At 40.2% G+C, this 17,548-nt stretch overlaps 1 protein-coding gene across 4 annotated transcripts in view; it reads right to left on the bottom strand.

Moving 5' to 3' along the window:
* LPAR1 (lysophosphatidic acid receptor 1) overlaps nt 1-17,548 on the bottom strand; it is a 73,123-nt gene that overhangs the window by 38,276 nt on the left and 17,299 nt on the right. For all 4 annotated transcript variants that reach the window (XM_075021140.1, XM_075021143.1, XM_075021142.1 and 1 more), the window contains one exon: nt 10,493-10,661. In XM_075021140.1, the coding sequence (XP_074877241.1) occupies nt 10,493-10,552 (60 nt within the window). In that variant the 5' untranslated portion in view covers nt 10,553-10,661. The remainder of the gene's footprint in view (nt 1-10,492; nt 10,662-17,548) is intronic.

Raw genomic sequence — 17,548 nt, 5'->3', positions numbered from 1 at the left:
CGTCCAGTTGAAATCAAAAATATACAGAATTGGGAAACAGAATTAGTAATTGGACTCAAGTAAAAATAGTATCTGATAAAGATTTCCTTAGAATTACCCAAAGCTATTTCTGTTTCCTTTTGTTTCCCTTTGTTTGTCAACACGATTAAGCTAATTCTAGTAAAGCAATACACAAAACTTTCCACCTATATCCCAAATGCTTTACATGACATTTAGATTTATGTTAAAGAAAAATGTCTTTTTGGAATGATTTTACCTTCAACCTAAACATCGATCAGAAACATTTGCAGACCCAGGATAATAAAATGCTAGAGTAAATAGTATTTCTCAGCACAGTGACTATAAAATTTTTATTGTTCCTCTAGGATACATCAACTCTTAGGTTAGAAACCTTTCAGCCTTAATTATTTAAGAATTTTAAAAGTTCCAGGATCTCTCTGTTGCATAAAAACCCCCAATTTATAAGGAATACTTAACAAAGGGAGACCTAGCTACAAGACATCTGGCTTTAATTCTTTGGTTAAAGACCATGTGGTAATAACAGGTCAAGTATAGGAACCCTTGAGGGAGAGAGGAAGTCATACAAATGAATTAGTGGCCCTTATAAAAGCTTGCCAACATCTGCATTAATTATGTGAATGCCCTGGTTTTTTTCTCTCTGTAGGAATATCTGGATGCAGTCTTACAGTCTGAATTACAGAGGAGGTCAGGACTCCAGGATCTAGGGGACTTCTGCGATCCTGAATAAATTCTCTCTTTGTCTATATATTTGTCGATCTAAATTTTTCTTTCAGATGGCTGCTGCCCTTAGGTAACAATTCCTCCTCTACTGTTGTTCCTGTGGAGAGAGGCCAGCTACACCTGGCAGAACACATATTTTTAACTCAGATATTTAAAATGTGGTAAACATCACTTTCTTCTTCTTTTTTTCTTTTTTTTTTTTTTTGTGGCTTTGTTTTCACATGGGCTTAGAATGTGAATTATCCCCTGATTTTGTACTATCCTCCCCAGCCTTTTCACATGAAATCTGAAACAAGATATGATAAAAAAATTTGTCTTATTCACAAAATGCCAAGCCAGGGCTGAATGTATGCAACACACATAAGAGTATGTAAAACGCTACAGAGTCAGACTTGTTAAATTTAAAAGCATGAAAGAACTTGAGCAATCTCGGAGGAGTAGCATGAAGGTCACTGGCTTCTCTCATTTTGAAGACACAGGAACAAAACGCTCTGTTCACAGATGGGATTTTGGAGAATTTTTGTTTTTAGAGCGTGCTAATCTAAAATTTGGGATCTCCTTTAAAAGCGATCTTTTCAGTCCCTAAAGAAAGAAGAGCAGAAGAAAAGACAGTTCGATGACAAAAGTTGAAACAGGGGACTCCAGATGATCAGCTTTTTCAGATGCCAGCGCCTATCTTCCAGGAAGGCTTTGACCTCCAAGGTCACGAATATACAAATCCCAAGGCATTGCATTTACCCGTGACGCTGGTATCTGACTGGAAAGGCTCAAGCAGGAGGGAAATGCAACGTACCGCTGAGTAATGAAAGTGTTAACATACCATAATGGCATATGCAAGCAGGCAGATCCATCCCCTCTCCTGCCCCTGCAGGAAAAGGGGCAGGGAAGTTTATATTTTAATTTCCTGAAGTTTCACTCAGTGTGTTTCATTGCCCGGGTAAGCCAGATGTGCAGTGCCCTGAGATTTACCTCATCCATTTAGTATATCTCAACAGAAGTTTAAAACAAACTGAGCTGCAAATTGCCCATGTTAACTAAACCTCTAGGACATATCTGTGTAGAATAAGAAAACTTCTCAATTATAAACCATAAAGAGAGATAAAGCAAAACAGAGTAATAGCAGACTAAAAGCAAAGCCTCCTCTAATCATGTGAGGTTGATCTAATACTCAAGACACAGTTGTCCCAAACCAGAGAACAACAAAATCCTGAGTACATGGAGTTAAATCTCTTAATATCAAGAGACGTAGATAGAACCACAACACAGCACACACAGACCAGGAAATTTGGCACCAGGACTTAATAAGTAAAACTCACTCTGCTTCTACAGTCAACACCTAGTTGTCCCGTGGCCAGAACATCACCTTGGCACTGGCCTTCCAGCCACTATCTGCTACAGTTGTCCTCTCGGCTCCTCTCCTCTGGTGGTACGGCACCACGCCACTGGGGTGGCAGTGGGGAGACTGGGAAGAAGAGCCCATGTCAGCAACTTTCCAGTGCTTTCCATTTGATTCATCTTGCTGCTGCCCCGCCTCGCCATCGCAGCTTAAAGTGGCATGAGGATTTGGATCCAAGGCATGCAGCAGATTGCTCATGGGATGTCCTTGGGTGAGAAGACCGTTACCCCCTTCCCATTTCGGGGAAGATACTGGAGCGGAGAAGGCACTGGCTGCCCAGAGCAGGAAGGTGAGAGGGGATCTCTGGATCCTGCCAGCTCAGCGGTGAGTGACAGCCCACCTGGTGAGGGCTGTGCATGAAGAGATGCTTAGGGTAGAAAACAAACACCAAGAAGTTTTCAAACACTGCTGATTGATACTGTCTAAATGAAGCATTAGTTAGCACAAGGTGCCTGAGGGGCAAATGATCAGTTTACAAACCCCACTGCAACCCGAGAGTTTGCAGAGTTCCTCAGTCCACCTAACAAAAAAAAATGAAAAAGAAAAAAAAAGAGGACAGCCACCCCCACCCCAGCATGCATGGGTGCATTTATTTCTTGCCGAGAGAAACAGAGCTGAACATTCTTAGAATACTAAGGTCTGACTTTTACAGAGCTTTTAAAACTTGGAAGCCACAAAAATGATTCCATACCCAAGAAAACTCTTAAAAATATTTTAACCCTAAGCTTTCCAAACACAGTCTGCTCCTCTCTTTTTTCCCTTTACTGAATTAACCTCAACATGCTGCTGTTTTCTTACCCAGAACAGAGGGGAGATGAAAAGCACTTTGTTTGGCAAGGAAGTCTGAGGAAGATGACAATTTTGCATACAATGAAATGTGAAGTACAAGCCAGAGACCTCAATTTTGCAGAAGTCATGCAACTTGCATGCAGTCTCCTTGAAGTTTGAGAGACTCTGAAGAGACTCATTCTATACAGGATGAGCTTTTAATTCTGAGGTAGCTACCCTTGGGTCCCAAAAATAATATTTAGCATTCTCAGAGCTGCCCAGAAACCCAGAAAGCATTTCAGAGGAAATGCAGAATTGGGAATGGTAGAATAGGAGTCCAAAACAGCAGTAGGTATCTTACAGCTTTACATTTAGTGCAGCAGTGAGTGGAAAACCAGTAGCACTGCTTTCAGTTTAGGTAAAACACTCTGAAGTTTACCAACATATCAGGAAGGCTACAGCTGAAAAACTTTGGGGAAGTGCCAACTTCACAATCCCCACATAAGGGTATCAATTAAGAATATCTTTAAAATAAGCATAAGCAAGTAAGTATAAGAATAATTGAATCAATATGTAAATACTTTCTCAACCCACAGCTGCAAAACCATGGGTTTTATGAAAGTAAAGTTGTAACAGATGAGAAAAAAATTCCAATTTGCAACAAAAAATTCTCCATTACTGAATGAAAAGCACAAACTATTGTTCAAACTGCAGAATTTGAAAGGAACAAAAGGTTTAAAAATAAAGGGGAAAAGACAGTGTTTCCTTTAAAGATGAAGGTAGAAGTTAAGAAGGCATTTACCCCAAATTTAAGTAAAAAAATCAAAAAGTCTCCAGACAAGGATCCTGATTCATTATAGCCTTATGTCTACTGTGCCTTATGTACAGATATAATTTCATCTGCACAATGGAAGTATGAAAACCTACCGCCATGATACAACAGCTCCTCACATACCCCTTTCAGGACTGCACCTCCCAAAGTAATCATTCAATGGACTTAAAGAAAAACTTGTATAAGATGCGGTGGTTCAGTCACAGCAGGCTAGTTCTTCATTTCACTATCCTCATTTTTCCCTTCACATAGCTGAAAAGACAGGAGGAAATGAATCTCTTTGCAAGGGGATCCCTTTAACTCTGCTATGACATGATAAGGCATAAAGTTACTTATGGATCATGAGGCAATAGCTAGCATATCCAGTAATTTTTAGGATGCTTTTGTAGTAGACTGTATTACTACGGAGTCTCAGAGCTAACAAATGTCCCAGCTACTAGAAACTGAACTGAGAAGCTCTCTGTAGGATACAGTTTATACTTGAAAAGTGTAACCCAACATACCTACTCAGTGCACCAAAGAGACCCAGTCACCAGCAACCCTGGAAAAAAAGCAATTTCACTCCTGGAAGGTATAATCCACAAGTGATACAGATCCTGTTGGAAACTATGATTATGACCTCCACAGAATGACTATGAAACCAGGGAGGGTGTTGACCTTCCTTAGTGCTTATTCACTGTCAACTACTACAAAAGTAAGTTCAAAAATAACTTCCGTGGGCTAAAAAAGGAATGGGTGAGAGCAGAAAGTCCAGCTAATTCTAAAAATGCCTTACTTCTGGAAGATGCCAGGGTTGCTAACTGTCAGGTCTGAAATACCCTGACTCGGCCCTACAGTTTTTCAGGATAGATAAATCAGGAGCCATGCAATTCACTACTGAAATACAAGAGCATTAGTGAAGAGCAGTGACGGTCAGGAGAATACTGAGCTGGCCAACAGGGGCCCAGATTGCCAGCTCTGTGGTTTCAACTTCTTGCACTTTCTACTGCTGCAGAAAGGAAGCGTGCACACACACATGCACACACACGTAAAATCTCTTTCACTGCAGAATTCTGCAAGCAAAAGAGATTTAGGAAATTAAAAAGCTAGAGGAACCGGAAAAACACATCCAAAAGACAGAGAGTGAACTCATCCCTCCAGCAACCTACCCAATAATTCAGACACTGCTGTAGTGTTGCTGTTTTTCCACAGATCCAACATTTTCAGATGAGCTGCATCCCTCGCAAGCACTGCCTACATGTTCTGATGAATGTTTTCCAGTTGAGAAGGAAATGAAGGAAATGAAGTTTGAATCCGGGCATAGTTCTACATCATCATATCCCCCCCACCCCTTACATTGCTAGGATGGCTTAGACACTTTGATTCCTAAAGATTTGTTCCTAGACCACATAACACTTCTCTGCTGCCCCATCTCTGGCTTCCAAGCTCCTCTCAAACAGAGGCCACAACTGCAACGTAGAGGTATTGCAAAAATAAGCTAATTGGCTTTGCCACTAGGAGAGACATGATCAGGCATATTGAGCCCAAATTGAAATGTCCCATACAGAGTACAGAAAGGGTTTCTGCAAAGCTCTTCAAAATTCATTTTTTTTCTGGGGGAGCTTTCACAACAAGCTAAGCTTCACAAACATTAGTCAAACGCAGGTATAGGCTCAACACCTCCTGGCTTTGTGGAAGACAGGAAGGCAATTTCATTCTATCATCTAATTTAGTGATTGAAATATGCCACCTCTTAAGCTTTCAAAAAAAAAAAATAAAAAAAATCTGTGTCATGATGCAGACTAGGCTTCTCCACTACCTCACCCAGCTTAGTCTCCAGTTGCCTACCTGCCTTATCCTCAACCTGACACCTGACCTGCTGTGAGTCCCTGAAGGCTGCTGTGCAGGATGAGTGCAGTGCAGGACAGACCTTCCCCAAAGACGTCAGCCCCGGGGAGAGCTTCCTGGAGACAAATGTAGCATGCAATCCCCTATCTGTGTCACTCTAGAAGTCATCAGAGTGGAAGAAACAAGAGGAAAAAAAATAATCTGCACCTCTAACATCCTAAGTGAGTTTCCATGTGTAAATAATTACAACATGCATCCTTTGGGCCCAGTTTGGTGCTCAGTGAGCCAAGCTGGGAATTTTCTTGGCTCCAGCAGCTGAAAGACTGGACTTTTATACTGAAAAACTGCTGTAGGCTATTGGGGCTACTTCCACCTCCAGGGCACACCTTCCACCACTCATCACCAAGAAAACCAGCAAAGTGAGCACTTGGGAGAGTTTAGTCTACAAGCAAAAAGCTTATGCAAAACTATGTTAATGAGAGTAGCAAAGTTCATTTTGGACTGGAAATAGAGATTTCCAAATGGTAATAAGAAGACTATCCTGTGTTTACCATGGCAAGTACATTTTTTTTCTCAAAATATACATCAGACAGTTTGGGTTTCATTTGCTTTGATGCATTGCTTTGTGAAATATATAAACAGAATACAGAAAAATCTTTCTCTCTCAGGGGCCTGGCAACAATGGGTTCTCTATCAGTAACTTGTTCCTACAGTACTGAGCAGCTGCCTATAAGGCGGTATTGGTCTACTTTGAACAAAATGGAGATGTATTTTGAACTTCTGGGAATCTCATCTAGTGTAAGAATTTAAAAAAAAGCATACTGGTATTTAAGCTTCCCCTGTGATGCCTGGATATACTGCTAATCACAAACTGTTGCTTCCAGTCTCACCATTTCCTTTTGTTCTCTTGTTTACCTTATTTACCACCACCAGAGGTCTGTTTTGGTAAAGAGGTTAATTTGTTTACTCACCTAGAAGGGGGGAAAAAAAATCCACGCATTTGATGGCTGCAGAAATTTGGGCACCAAATCCAAAATGCAAATCGTATTGGGCTTTGTTGGGGAAAAGGGTTACAACAGTTGTGCCACCCCACAGGAGTCTGTTCTGAAGCATGATTATAAAGAAGAAAAAGGTACTGAGGATGACCATTCTGTGGCAAGAATAGTTTAAATCTCTTCCACTCTAATTCAAACAAAAAGAAAGGAAAATAGAGAAGTATTCACTGGCACAGACAGGGAGAAGTGTTTTTTGGCTCTGGTAACCACATGGCCATGAAAGGCCACTATAATGGAAACTGCTCTGGATTTCTTTTTGGAACAGCTGCAAGGCAGTTACTTAAAGGTACTCATTTACTTCTAGTATTTGGCTGGTAGGATCCACTGCTGGCAAAAGCAGAAAGAGAATGATGAATTTTTGTTGTTTTCTTGTTTTAAGCATTTCTGAAGCACTGTTGGAAGTCCCTGGTTCATTAAGCAACTGGAGCTCAAATCATTTCTTCTTCAAAGCTTTTACTGCAGAATTCATCTCATGCCATTCACAAAGAGAGAAGATACTAATCACTCCACAGAATACATTAATCAGTTTAGATCACCACTTGTTATGGTTCCTTTTTGCGAACCGTAAAGCCCTCTGGGACAGTAAATGCTTCTTACAGAATTATTTAACTTTCTGCTTACTGCGTTATCAGACTAATCAGGTTTCTATTATATAATTTTGCTTATAGCTGAGGTATGAAGTGGTCACACATACCACAGAATATCCCCAATTTAAAAGTCAAAAAGTTCTGTTACATTTTGTTTCTCTCTCTTTAAGAGCAGAATGGCTTATCTAATCTGAAATCACTATATTCTGTGCTACAGTAAAACCCCATTGCCAAAAACTCAAAGCATATTCTGGAATTTTTTTTCATTTCACTGACGACTGTGACATATTGTGAATGGTGTTCCAGAACTATTTTCTACTCCAGATTTGAGCTATGGATAGCTAAACTACCCTGAAACGTTACTTATCCTTCACATTTAAACATGACCAAGATGCCTTAAGTCTGTGCTCTTAATCACCACTTCTTACATCTGGTAACAGGGTGCTGAGGGGGAAAGAAGATGGGAGCAGAGACCTTTGGACAGGGAGGGTATGAAAAGACATGACTGTGGAAAATGTGTTGCTTCAGTAGAGGGTTGTAGAGAGCACCAAAATCAGTTTCTACGTTGACACACTAGCAATAAGAACATTTTGAAACACTAACAACAATTTCATACCTGGTATCAAGAAGTAACTTTCAAAAACTTTTTCAAAATGTGAATCTTTTGTTACCTGACTCAGAAGACAAATCTTGAGAAAGATACCATTTGCAATTAAATTAGCAGGAACTTCCCTCATTGTGGTACTACGACAAGCATCTGTAGGATTCAAGCCCAAGCAAAAACCTGGCATGGTGGGCTTCAGATTGCAAAAGATCCTGCTGAGGTCTCTGGGATTCTCCCCTGTGGTAAACAAGGGTCTATTCTTGTTTGCCATGTGCAGTTAAAGGACTGATGATAGGCAGAGGAATATTTATTACTGAGATGTATACACATATGTATATACACATACATGTGTATACAAAATAGATAATTCTAAGACTACTTTGACGAAATATGAAGGAAACCAACTATCTTGGCAATGCTAAAGGAAAGCTTAAAGATAAAAAAAAAGATTAAAGATAAAGAAAGTTTAAAGTAAGGTAGCAAAACACTTCCTTTTGTAACTGAGATGCCATCTAGCTCATGCGGAAGGCATGCAAGGTTACTTCCAAGTTAAAAAAAAATCGCTTCCTTAAAACATCAGTCTCTAAATGTCTTCTGCAGCACTCTGTGGCATCTGCTCAGTTTTAAAAGGCAAAATAATGTCCTCCAGAAAAAAAAAAGTATTTTAATGAATATAGTTTTCTAAACTATATCCAAAATTCATTTGTATGTCAACACAAATGTGAAAGGGAAGCCCATGCAGTCCCAGTCTGAAAAGTGCTTTACTTCAATACTTCCATCTAACGAGTTGTCTCTTTAGCTACGTGTCTCACTATGTTCTTGCCTGTTAAAAGGCTCTTCCTTAACCTCAGAAACATACACATGGCTCCCAGCTGACTGTTTGGAGATGTTACTCCTTTACATAGGATTCAAGACTTATATTAACCATCAGACCCACAATGGTTTAATGAAGTCTGTGAGAATTCATGCATGCATGTAAGTCTGCCCATATGGATATCAAACTTGAGTCCATTTTTACAACATGAGGTTGAGACAATGATATTTTTCTACCATCATCTCCCACACTGAGATACCAGTCTTTCCTTTGCTTCCTGTTGCCACTTCTTTTTGGCTCCCAAGTCAAATCTCATTGAAGCACAGTCTCTAAAACCCAAGTGTGGAGGAAGAGCTGTCTGGATTACCAGTCAATGACCAGAATCATCCATTTATCTCTAGTCTTTGGTCTAGTGATGCAAGTCCAGGGCAGGATTTATTCAGCAGAAAGTCCCTGCAGACACAGGAGATGTGTATTTGTTTGTGTGTTAAGTACAATAGAATGGTGACTATGCTGATCAACAAGTCCTTGACAAGCAATAGCTTTTCTTCCACCTATTCTTGTACCACAGTTGACCTTATTTTCCCTTTGAGAGGGCATTTATCCTGAAGAGCAACCCTTAGATACACAAATTTTTTATACATAAAGAAGGGTCTGAAGAGAGAAACCATGGAGGCAGAGGTACAAATGTCTTTCAGAACATGCGGGGAAATGGTCTGGGGGAGCCTTTCTCCAGAAAGGGAGAACAGTCTGGCAGCAGCCAGGCAGCCTGGGACACAACCATACAGCATCCAACTCCTAGCAGGTATTCTATCCTGCTGTAAAGACACAAAATCCTTCTCTGACCCTAACAGGGACAGAGACTTGAAAAACAGCAAAAATACTTCTAAAATATACTAGTTCTCCATTTGAAACACGGGAGGAAGAGCAGCACAAAGAAGTTTCTCCAAGGCAGATTTTGGATTCAGCTCATTTCACATCACCACCTATTAGCGGACACGTTTTTTGTAACTTCACAGGGTCCAGGGATCTCTGAACTACTGCACTTCTCAGTGCATATTGCTAAGAGGTGTAGTCTCCTGAGCCAAAGAATCTCCAGCAAACAACAACAATAAAAAAGCAAAATAAACATTAGATCTCAAATTTTCTGACATCTACTTTAACCAGTTGTGGTGCCCTCTTCAGCAAAATACACATCCTTAGAAGTTTTAAGTTGTAACAGACACTTGGGTCTCTATGAAGTCAAAAGGACTTCAAAAATGCTTTTCTGAGATGAAATCTTCACTGTTATTAACACCTACTTTTCTGTTTGTAGAATTTACTTCACCAGAAAACACAAGAACTTGGTGTTCGGTACATAGAGCTGAAGAAATCACTTAGGTATTTATAAATATCAAGTCTGAAACATGCTCTTTGATTCATGAAAGCAAGATTAGTGTGTTAGTATTTTAAGTATGTTATCAATTTTATTGCTGCTTTTGGCTTAAAACTTTAGCTTTTCTGATAAGAACACTGAACCTGAAATTTCCTGCGGTATTATTCCAATTGAACTACATTATGACCTTCTTCTACTTTGTATTCATTATGCACAGTAAAAATCAAACCATAGTGCAGGGATCACCTACATGGAGTCAATAAAGATTGTATTTTGCCATATATTTTCTTCTACAAATAATAGTATAACACAGGAATATCATGTGTCGAAGTATAACAACACTCTTAGCAAATTATGAGAGTCTTTAATACAATACTTCAGGAAAAGTTCCCTCGATGACTCAGAAATGAGACAGGAGACAAAGCTAGGATTCAATAAGTAAGAAGGAGGTTCAGTCGGTTCAGCTGTCAGAGTTCCATCGTGGTCCACTCACCTCAATCACTTCAGGTTGGGACATCATGGAGGATGGCACCAAATCAGTGGGGATATCCATAGTAGCTCAAAATGTCCCTGCTGTCCTTGCACCCTTCCTCTGCACCCACAGACCCTTGGTAGGAAGACAGAAGCACTTCCTCAGACCCTAGTCATGCTGTCATTTGCTCCTAGTAGGAAGGAAAAAAAATAATTGTTGAGAATAGACAAGAGAACTGGATATGCAGTCAACACCCAAGCCCCTCGGCTGCTGCAAAACCATCCTGTGAGTTTGCACAACGCAACTTGCTTACATGACCATTCACAACAGATTTGCAGGAGAAGTTTCAATGGGCACATTGGAATTTGGTCCAGAACAGCAAAACAATTCACTTGACCACACAAACCAGAATTCACACAAACTGAATACAGTCAGAAGGCTAATGCACACACCATGTACACATTTGCAAGGAAAGATGGTCACCACCAGAACACTGGAATCATGTTAACGTTTCGGGGGTTTTTTTGGTTTTGTTTTTGTTTTTTTTTCCCCCACACCAAATTAAAAAAAAAAAAAAAAGCCCTCACAGGAGATTACTCGTAGAATTACTTGCTGGAATTTAGGATACATTTAATTCCTCAACACCTATTGTTTACAGTTCCATGATCACATGAACTTTTCTTCTGTGTTACAAAAAAATAATTTAAATATCATGCCATCCTTAGCCTTAATTTATTTTAACCGTATTTACTATTTTTGCCAGATAGGCACAGATTTGCTGTCAGTGAATATACTAAATTCTTGTGTAAAGTTTGATCAGATGATCCAACAGAATGAACTTATTTCCATAACTATCATGTTTAGCAAGGTTAGATCAGCTTCTGCATATGCTCCTACTCTTATGTGCAAAGAAAACCTAACAAAAGGGGAGAAAACTGTAAATGGCCAAGAAATTAATCCCATTTAAAAATTCCGGACTAAGGCTACTTCAGTTTTTTTCCCTCAATCAGCTCAGACATATACCACACAACCCACAAATTAGCCACCAGAGAAAGGATTTTGGAGAGACACCTACCGCTCTCTGTATCTACCACTTCCTATTCTGTAAATCACAGCGGAAAACCACTCATACTAAGTGTATTCAGGATCCAACAAACATACCAAAAATGACCCCAAACCTAACTGGTATTTTTCAAACTGAGACCGTGGTGCTGTCATACAGACAATACTAGTAACTTTCCTGGCCACTGGTTCATTTTTTCAAAGGCAACACTTACTTACCAAGCCAAGAAAGAACAGATAAGTGCTGTAGGAAAGTTGCACTCCAGATGCTTTCCTGAGTCAGTTATGCCGCCATTTTTTTTTTTTGTCTTGTTCATTTAGACTCAGTCTTTGCACACCACTGTGGAAATTATTCCTCCTTCTTAAAAAGCATCATCCTGAAATGCCTGCTTCACATTTCAACACATCCCCACATGCCTTACGTCACATGTAGCTGTCTCATCTTCCAAGCCCTAGGATCACTTTTTCCATCTTTATATAGCTTTCCAGTGACCCCTATTCTTTCCTACTCATTTCTTGCTAGTAACCTTTCATTCTTTCCACTCCTTGCTCCAAATTTCTACTACTATACTCACAGAGAGGACAGAAAATGGAGATTAGCATTCCTCCAAGAAAGCCTTCACTGAAGTCAAAGAATCTAGATACACATCCTTCAGGCTTCCTGTTTTCTTTTCAAAAACAGAGTTTTGTCTGTTTTCTGAAATTCACTAATTTTTCCACTGTGCATGACAGATGAAGGAAACAAATAGCATCAACTTGAAACTACTGCTCTTCTGATTTAGGGAAGCTTTGCTATTTGACCAAGAAGAGATTGAATTTCAGTAAAACTCCACCAACAGCCTCAAGATCCTCAACCAGCACATTTCATCACTGTCTTGTGAGCTGTCACAAATGTAACTTAAATAAGACCTCAGAAGACCTTTGTTTCTGTTCTTCTCAAAACACGCTTAAGTACAGCAGCTCATTATTAGTTTCTTTTAAAATTTATTCTCTTCTCTTAATCCTAAAATGCTGCCGCTTTTGGATAATGAAGATGGGGAACAGATGAAGCAGGCTTTAGGGAACGCTATCTAGACCAAAACCAGAGGTATGCTTAGAATCCTGTTTTCCACATATAAAAAGGAGAGAAAACGATCATTTTTACTAGGGAGCATCACAGAACAGAAGAGAAAAACTAAAGAAAAAAAAAATCTTAAGTCTGTTCAGCCTTTAGCTAGCTCTGTGTACTCCAGGTAGAACATAAATGTCAGAAAAACCTTAACCCCATAAAATCCAATGAGCACTTCAACGCAGGTGAGAGAAATATGCCTGTAGTCATTTTTCACCACTGTCCAAGAAATACAAAACACAGGATTAGTAAGAAATTCCTAAGCCTACGACCATTTCACATTTCCCCTTCTGCACCTAGCTGCATTTTCATTGCTTGTATTGCGCTGATCCCTCAGTTTGGCTAGGAAAAGGAAGGCTCTTCTACACACACCTTGGTTCTCAACCTCCTGAGCACAGCATACACACAATGATTAAGACTTTCTGCCAGTTAGGCTCCTAAAAGCATTCCAGCTGAAAACAGGTTAGACTTTACAAAAGGACTCTCCCCCCGATCCCAACCCGCCTCGTCTTCTTCAGCAATAATGAATCACAGAGGGGACTGTGCTTTCACGGCAGTGCAAAAACAGGCTGACTGCATCCAAGCAAACAAAGGTGGCTCCTAATTTGATATCCGTGTGAGTTCAGGGTGCAGCCCCATGTTTTTCAAGAACTGCAAATAAAGGGAACAGGATCCTCAAACGAACTTCACTAAAGGGCACTATGACAGAAAATGTAATCTCTACTAAAAAGAAAGTCTGAAACACAAAAGCACAGGAGTGGCTTCTTACTAATGAGATTTTGATGGCTTGCTGCACTACAAAGCATTGAAAAAAAGACCCAAATTTGGAAGTAGATTCACACATATAATTCCCAAACACTGGAACTGCAGGTGTCATGAGCGAATACCGCTCTACGAACTCTTCTCTTGATAGACACTGCTGTCTTTACAGACTGCATCTAGAGGACTGCAAAGTGGGGAAACACGTTGGATCTGTATTTAAAAATTGTAAAATGAAGATCATAGAATTTCTTATCCTCTGTGAAGGTGACTCATCTCTAAGAAATGATGTTTCACCATAAACTACAACATTTAGATAGTAATTTATGGTAACACATTGAGTTTTTGGTTAATGGAGGAAAAATAATAATCAGCTAATGCTCAGCAGAGCAGCGTGTATCTAACACACAGAGCAGGAATGCATCCTCACCAAACAACACATACTGCTCTCCGACATGCTATGATTAAGCATCATGATTTCTGGATCAGCTGTCCAAGACCACAGAAAAGAGGAACCATGCAGTTTTGTCATTACTTGGAGTAGTTAGGAGAAATGCAATCATGCATCACAAAAACATCCATCTTGAAGGAACTGCTTCTGGAAAATGCACTACAATGACAAAGATTATTACCCTTATTCCTCCCCAGTTTCTTGCACAGTACATCATATCCTGCAATATAGGAGTAATACGGCAATACCAACAACTTCTGCATCACTGTGTATCTCATCTGGGCCAATACACAGTGCCTCTGCTAGAGTAAGGTGCTGAGACTGACAGGCTAATTGGGTTTTCACAATCTGTGGCTGTCTCCTGTGTCAGACAATTTCAGGTGTCCTGCATTGTTACCGCCTTTCAGCTTTGGTTTCCTGCACCCCTACCAGAGCATCTTTTGGTACCACAGCTTGACTTCACAGGCTTCAAGTTTCTGTATTACATGACTGAAGATGCTGATTTGGTATGACCTTGAAGCTGTTAAATGTGACTTAGCTAACCAAAGCTCCCTGCACACCTCTAGTGAATAAAGGACTAACTTACAGTTTCTCAGAGGACAGTTTTAAGTCCTAATTGATCCCAGATGGATAGAACCCATAAACCCATCAAGGGAAATAAAACATTCAAACAACATGTAAAAAGGTGAAAGAGTAATAAAAAGATCTCACATAAGGGTCCCACTTCCAGATGTCACTTCAGAGACATTCCAGATTTCATGTGGCATCTGAAATCCTGCCATCCAAAAGTAATCATTTGGCATCACTCACCTCTGGCAGCCTCCTTCACTAAACAACTGCTGCCTGTAAGCATTAGTTTGTTCAACACACAAATAAAAGCATGACCCCACCATGGCAGCCTTACGAAGCAAAAAGGCAAGCGATCACCATCCAGGGAAGAGCAACAGCAATGACCTGACCTGCCTACCACTTCATTTTACCACTTGTTAAAGTGATGGCGATAATATGAATTTTTAGGTACCTACTATGGACTCAGAGGTGTTTTTCTGCTCTCCAGCAACCACTTGGTTAATAAATGAACAACTACAGATAAACTGTCTAGTATATAAGAAAATAAACATGAAAGGCAGAAAAATTTGTTTCAATTTCATGCTGCTAAGAAAGAGAAGAGGCCTTCCTGTTACTCCTTCCTTTACTATAGAGACTGCTAGGAACTACTGCAATAATTTGGATTTTCTTTTGCAAGTTAAAGAGCACTAGATCTTCTTCCTAACAGAAAGATATTAACTCTTCTGAGTCCTTACATTATTTTAAGTAAAGCCTTCACCACCTTTGATGTTGTCACTTTGAACAGTAGATGTACAGATTCACTTACACAAATGCAATTCACTAGCTTAAAAGTGGTCTGAAAAAGTTATTTAATAGTGACTCTTCAAACATTGAAACTTCTCTTGACATATACTTTAAAGCAATTGATAAAAAAACCCCTAAAAAACCCCAGGATCTGTCAACATGATTTCGTACGTGAGCAGAGGTACCTGCAACTGTGAAACGACAGTCTCAGCAGACCGGCAAAGGGCAAACCACACCACAGAAATGCACATAAGAAGCTCTTGCTCTCCCTGAAATTGCAAGATGATTCAAACTCTGATGTCAGTGTTGACTTCTTTCAGTTAGTTTCAGCAAGCCTTTGCATAAACACAGCACTCATTTTTTATTTTTTTGTTTGCATTCATCAGTTCACTACTAGTTAAAATGAGGGGAAAAGCCACATGCCAGTTCCCTGTCCTGTCACCTCAGGACTTTTCTCCTCTTTCCTCGCATGGCATGTCTGGAGTGCTGTTTCTGCAAAAGTCTTGTTTTGTATCAGGGACCAGACTGCTGAATCTTGAAGTGAGTTTGGTACGTGGTGTACTATAACAAATAAATGTGCAGAATGAGCTGCATAAGGCTCATGAAACTTTACTGGTTGACCTGCCAAAGCATAAGAACAAGCTGAACTAATTGAAGTGGTTATGACCTCTACAATGCATATTTCCCCTCAGTTCTACCCTCTCTACTTGTTCCAGGGTATGTTCTGCCTGAAATGAAGATAACCTTCTGTGCCCTGTGTTAACTTGCTCAGCAATTAAGAAAGCTGCAATAAGTTAATAGCTGTGATTCAGTATTGGGCAAAAGAAGCAGAAAAGAAATAAAAGAGACTTCCAGACAGATGGTGTGGCCCATTGTTGTACTCTTGCCTTGTAAGTCCTTCTGAACAACCGCAACAAGTCTTTTCCCACTTAATAAGACTCTTTCCCTACTGACTCCCCATCAAATTTCTGATGTCTCAGAAAACAGACGTTCCCGTCTATTGCCTCAGCAGATGCATCAATACAGTTTAGAAAATAACACAAAATTAACTGTCCCTGTGTTGTGGTTTAAACCCAGCCTGTGATCGACACCCAGTTAGTCCCCCAGCAGCGATCCCCACCCCCACTCCCCCCAGTTTATATACTGGGCATGACATCCCATGGTATGGAATACCCCGTTGGCCAGTTTGGGTCAGGTGCCCTGGCTGTGTCCTGTGTCAACTTCTTGTGCCCCTCCAGCTTTCTCGCTGGCTGGGCATGGGAAGCTGAAAAATCCTTGACTTTAGTCTAAACACTACTGAGCAACAACTGAAAACATCAGTGTGTTATCAACATTCTTCTCATACTGAACTCAAAACACAGCACTGTACCAGCTACTAGGAAGACAGTTGACTCTATCCAGCTGAAACCAGGACACCCTGTCAAACTTTGTTACAGTGTATGTATTTGAATACACACGTTTTTACTGTACAAATTCTGCAGCTCGGTTGGTATCAGCCTGGCTCTTTCACCTGACAACCCTCTCCCAAAAGCAGGAAAAAAGTCTGTCATCGCATCTACCATCTATTACTATAGCAATAAGTATCGGAATATATGTCGTAAATGGTACTGATTAAACAGGTTAAATAGCAGTGAATCTGAAATTACACTTCTGGAGTTGGAAATTATTTTGTCAGTAATAGCATGGAACACAGTTATCTATTTCTAATGTCACAGGGACTGATGTGAGCACTGACTGGGTTGTACCACTTTTCGTATACATCCTCACAGAAGGAAATGGATGCAACTATTCAGCATGCCTTCAGACCAACAACCAACAAATTGCACAAGTTCTACCTGTTATTACAGCACATGCAACATTACCCTCTGTTGTCCAGTGAGGACCAGTTATGCAAACATGCCACCTCTCAAAGCCTTCCCATCTGTTGCTTCTAGCCACTGGACAGACTGCTTTAAAGAGCTATGGAGCTATAGCATCTTGCCCATTTGGAAGCTTTTCATAAGAGTGAATAAATTCACTGTGAAAATAGATTTGTGAGGTTTTACTGAGGGTTGTGGCAGTCTGGAAGAGGAGTGCCAGAGGAAAGGGACAACATCGCTCTGTTTCCCATGCTGGCTGTACCATCACCCCCCCTGGAAACAGCCTCTGCCAGTAAAGCCAGACATTTCTTGAGTCCAACTTCACTGTCTAGAAAAATAGATTTTACTGGAATTTGCTAACATATAGAAAGTTCAGACACAACAATAGGAAATCTCTACCTTGCAAATATTGCAAAAAACCTCAACCCCCAAACCCACAGTAAAACATACTTGATGGTCTCTGCCCTTTCCCACTAGCAAAAGTG

This window comes from Buteo buteo, chromosome Z (genome assembly GCF_964188355.1).
Source record: "Buteo buteo chromosome Z, bButBut1.hap1.1, whole genome shotgun sequence".
In the NCBI taxonomy this organism is placed as follows: Eukaryota; Metazoa; Chordata; class Aves; order Accipitriformes; family Accipitridae; genus Buteo; species Buteo buteo.
This window is presented reverse-complemented; position numbering and strand designations above follow the sequence as displayed.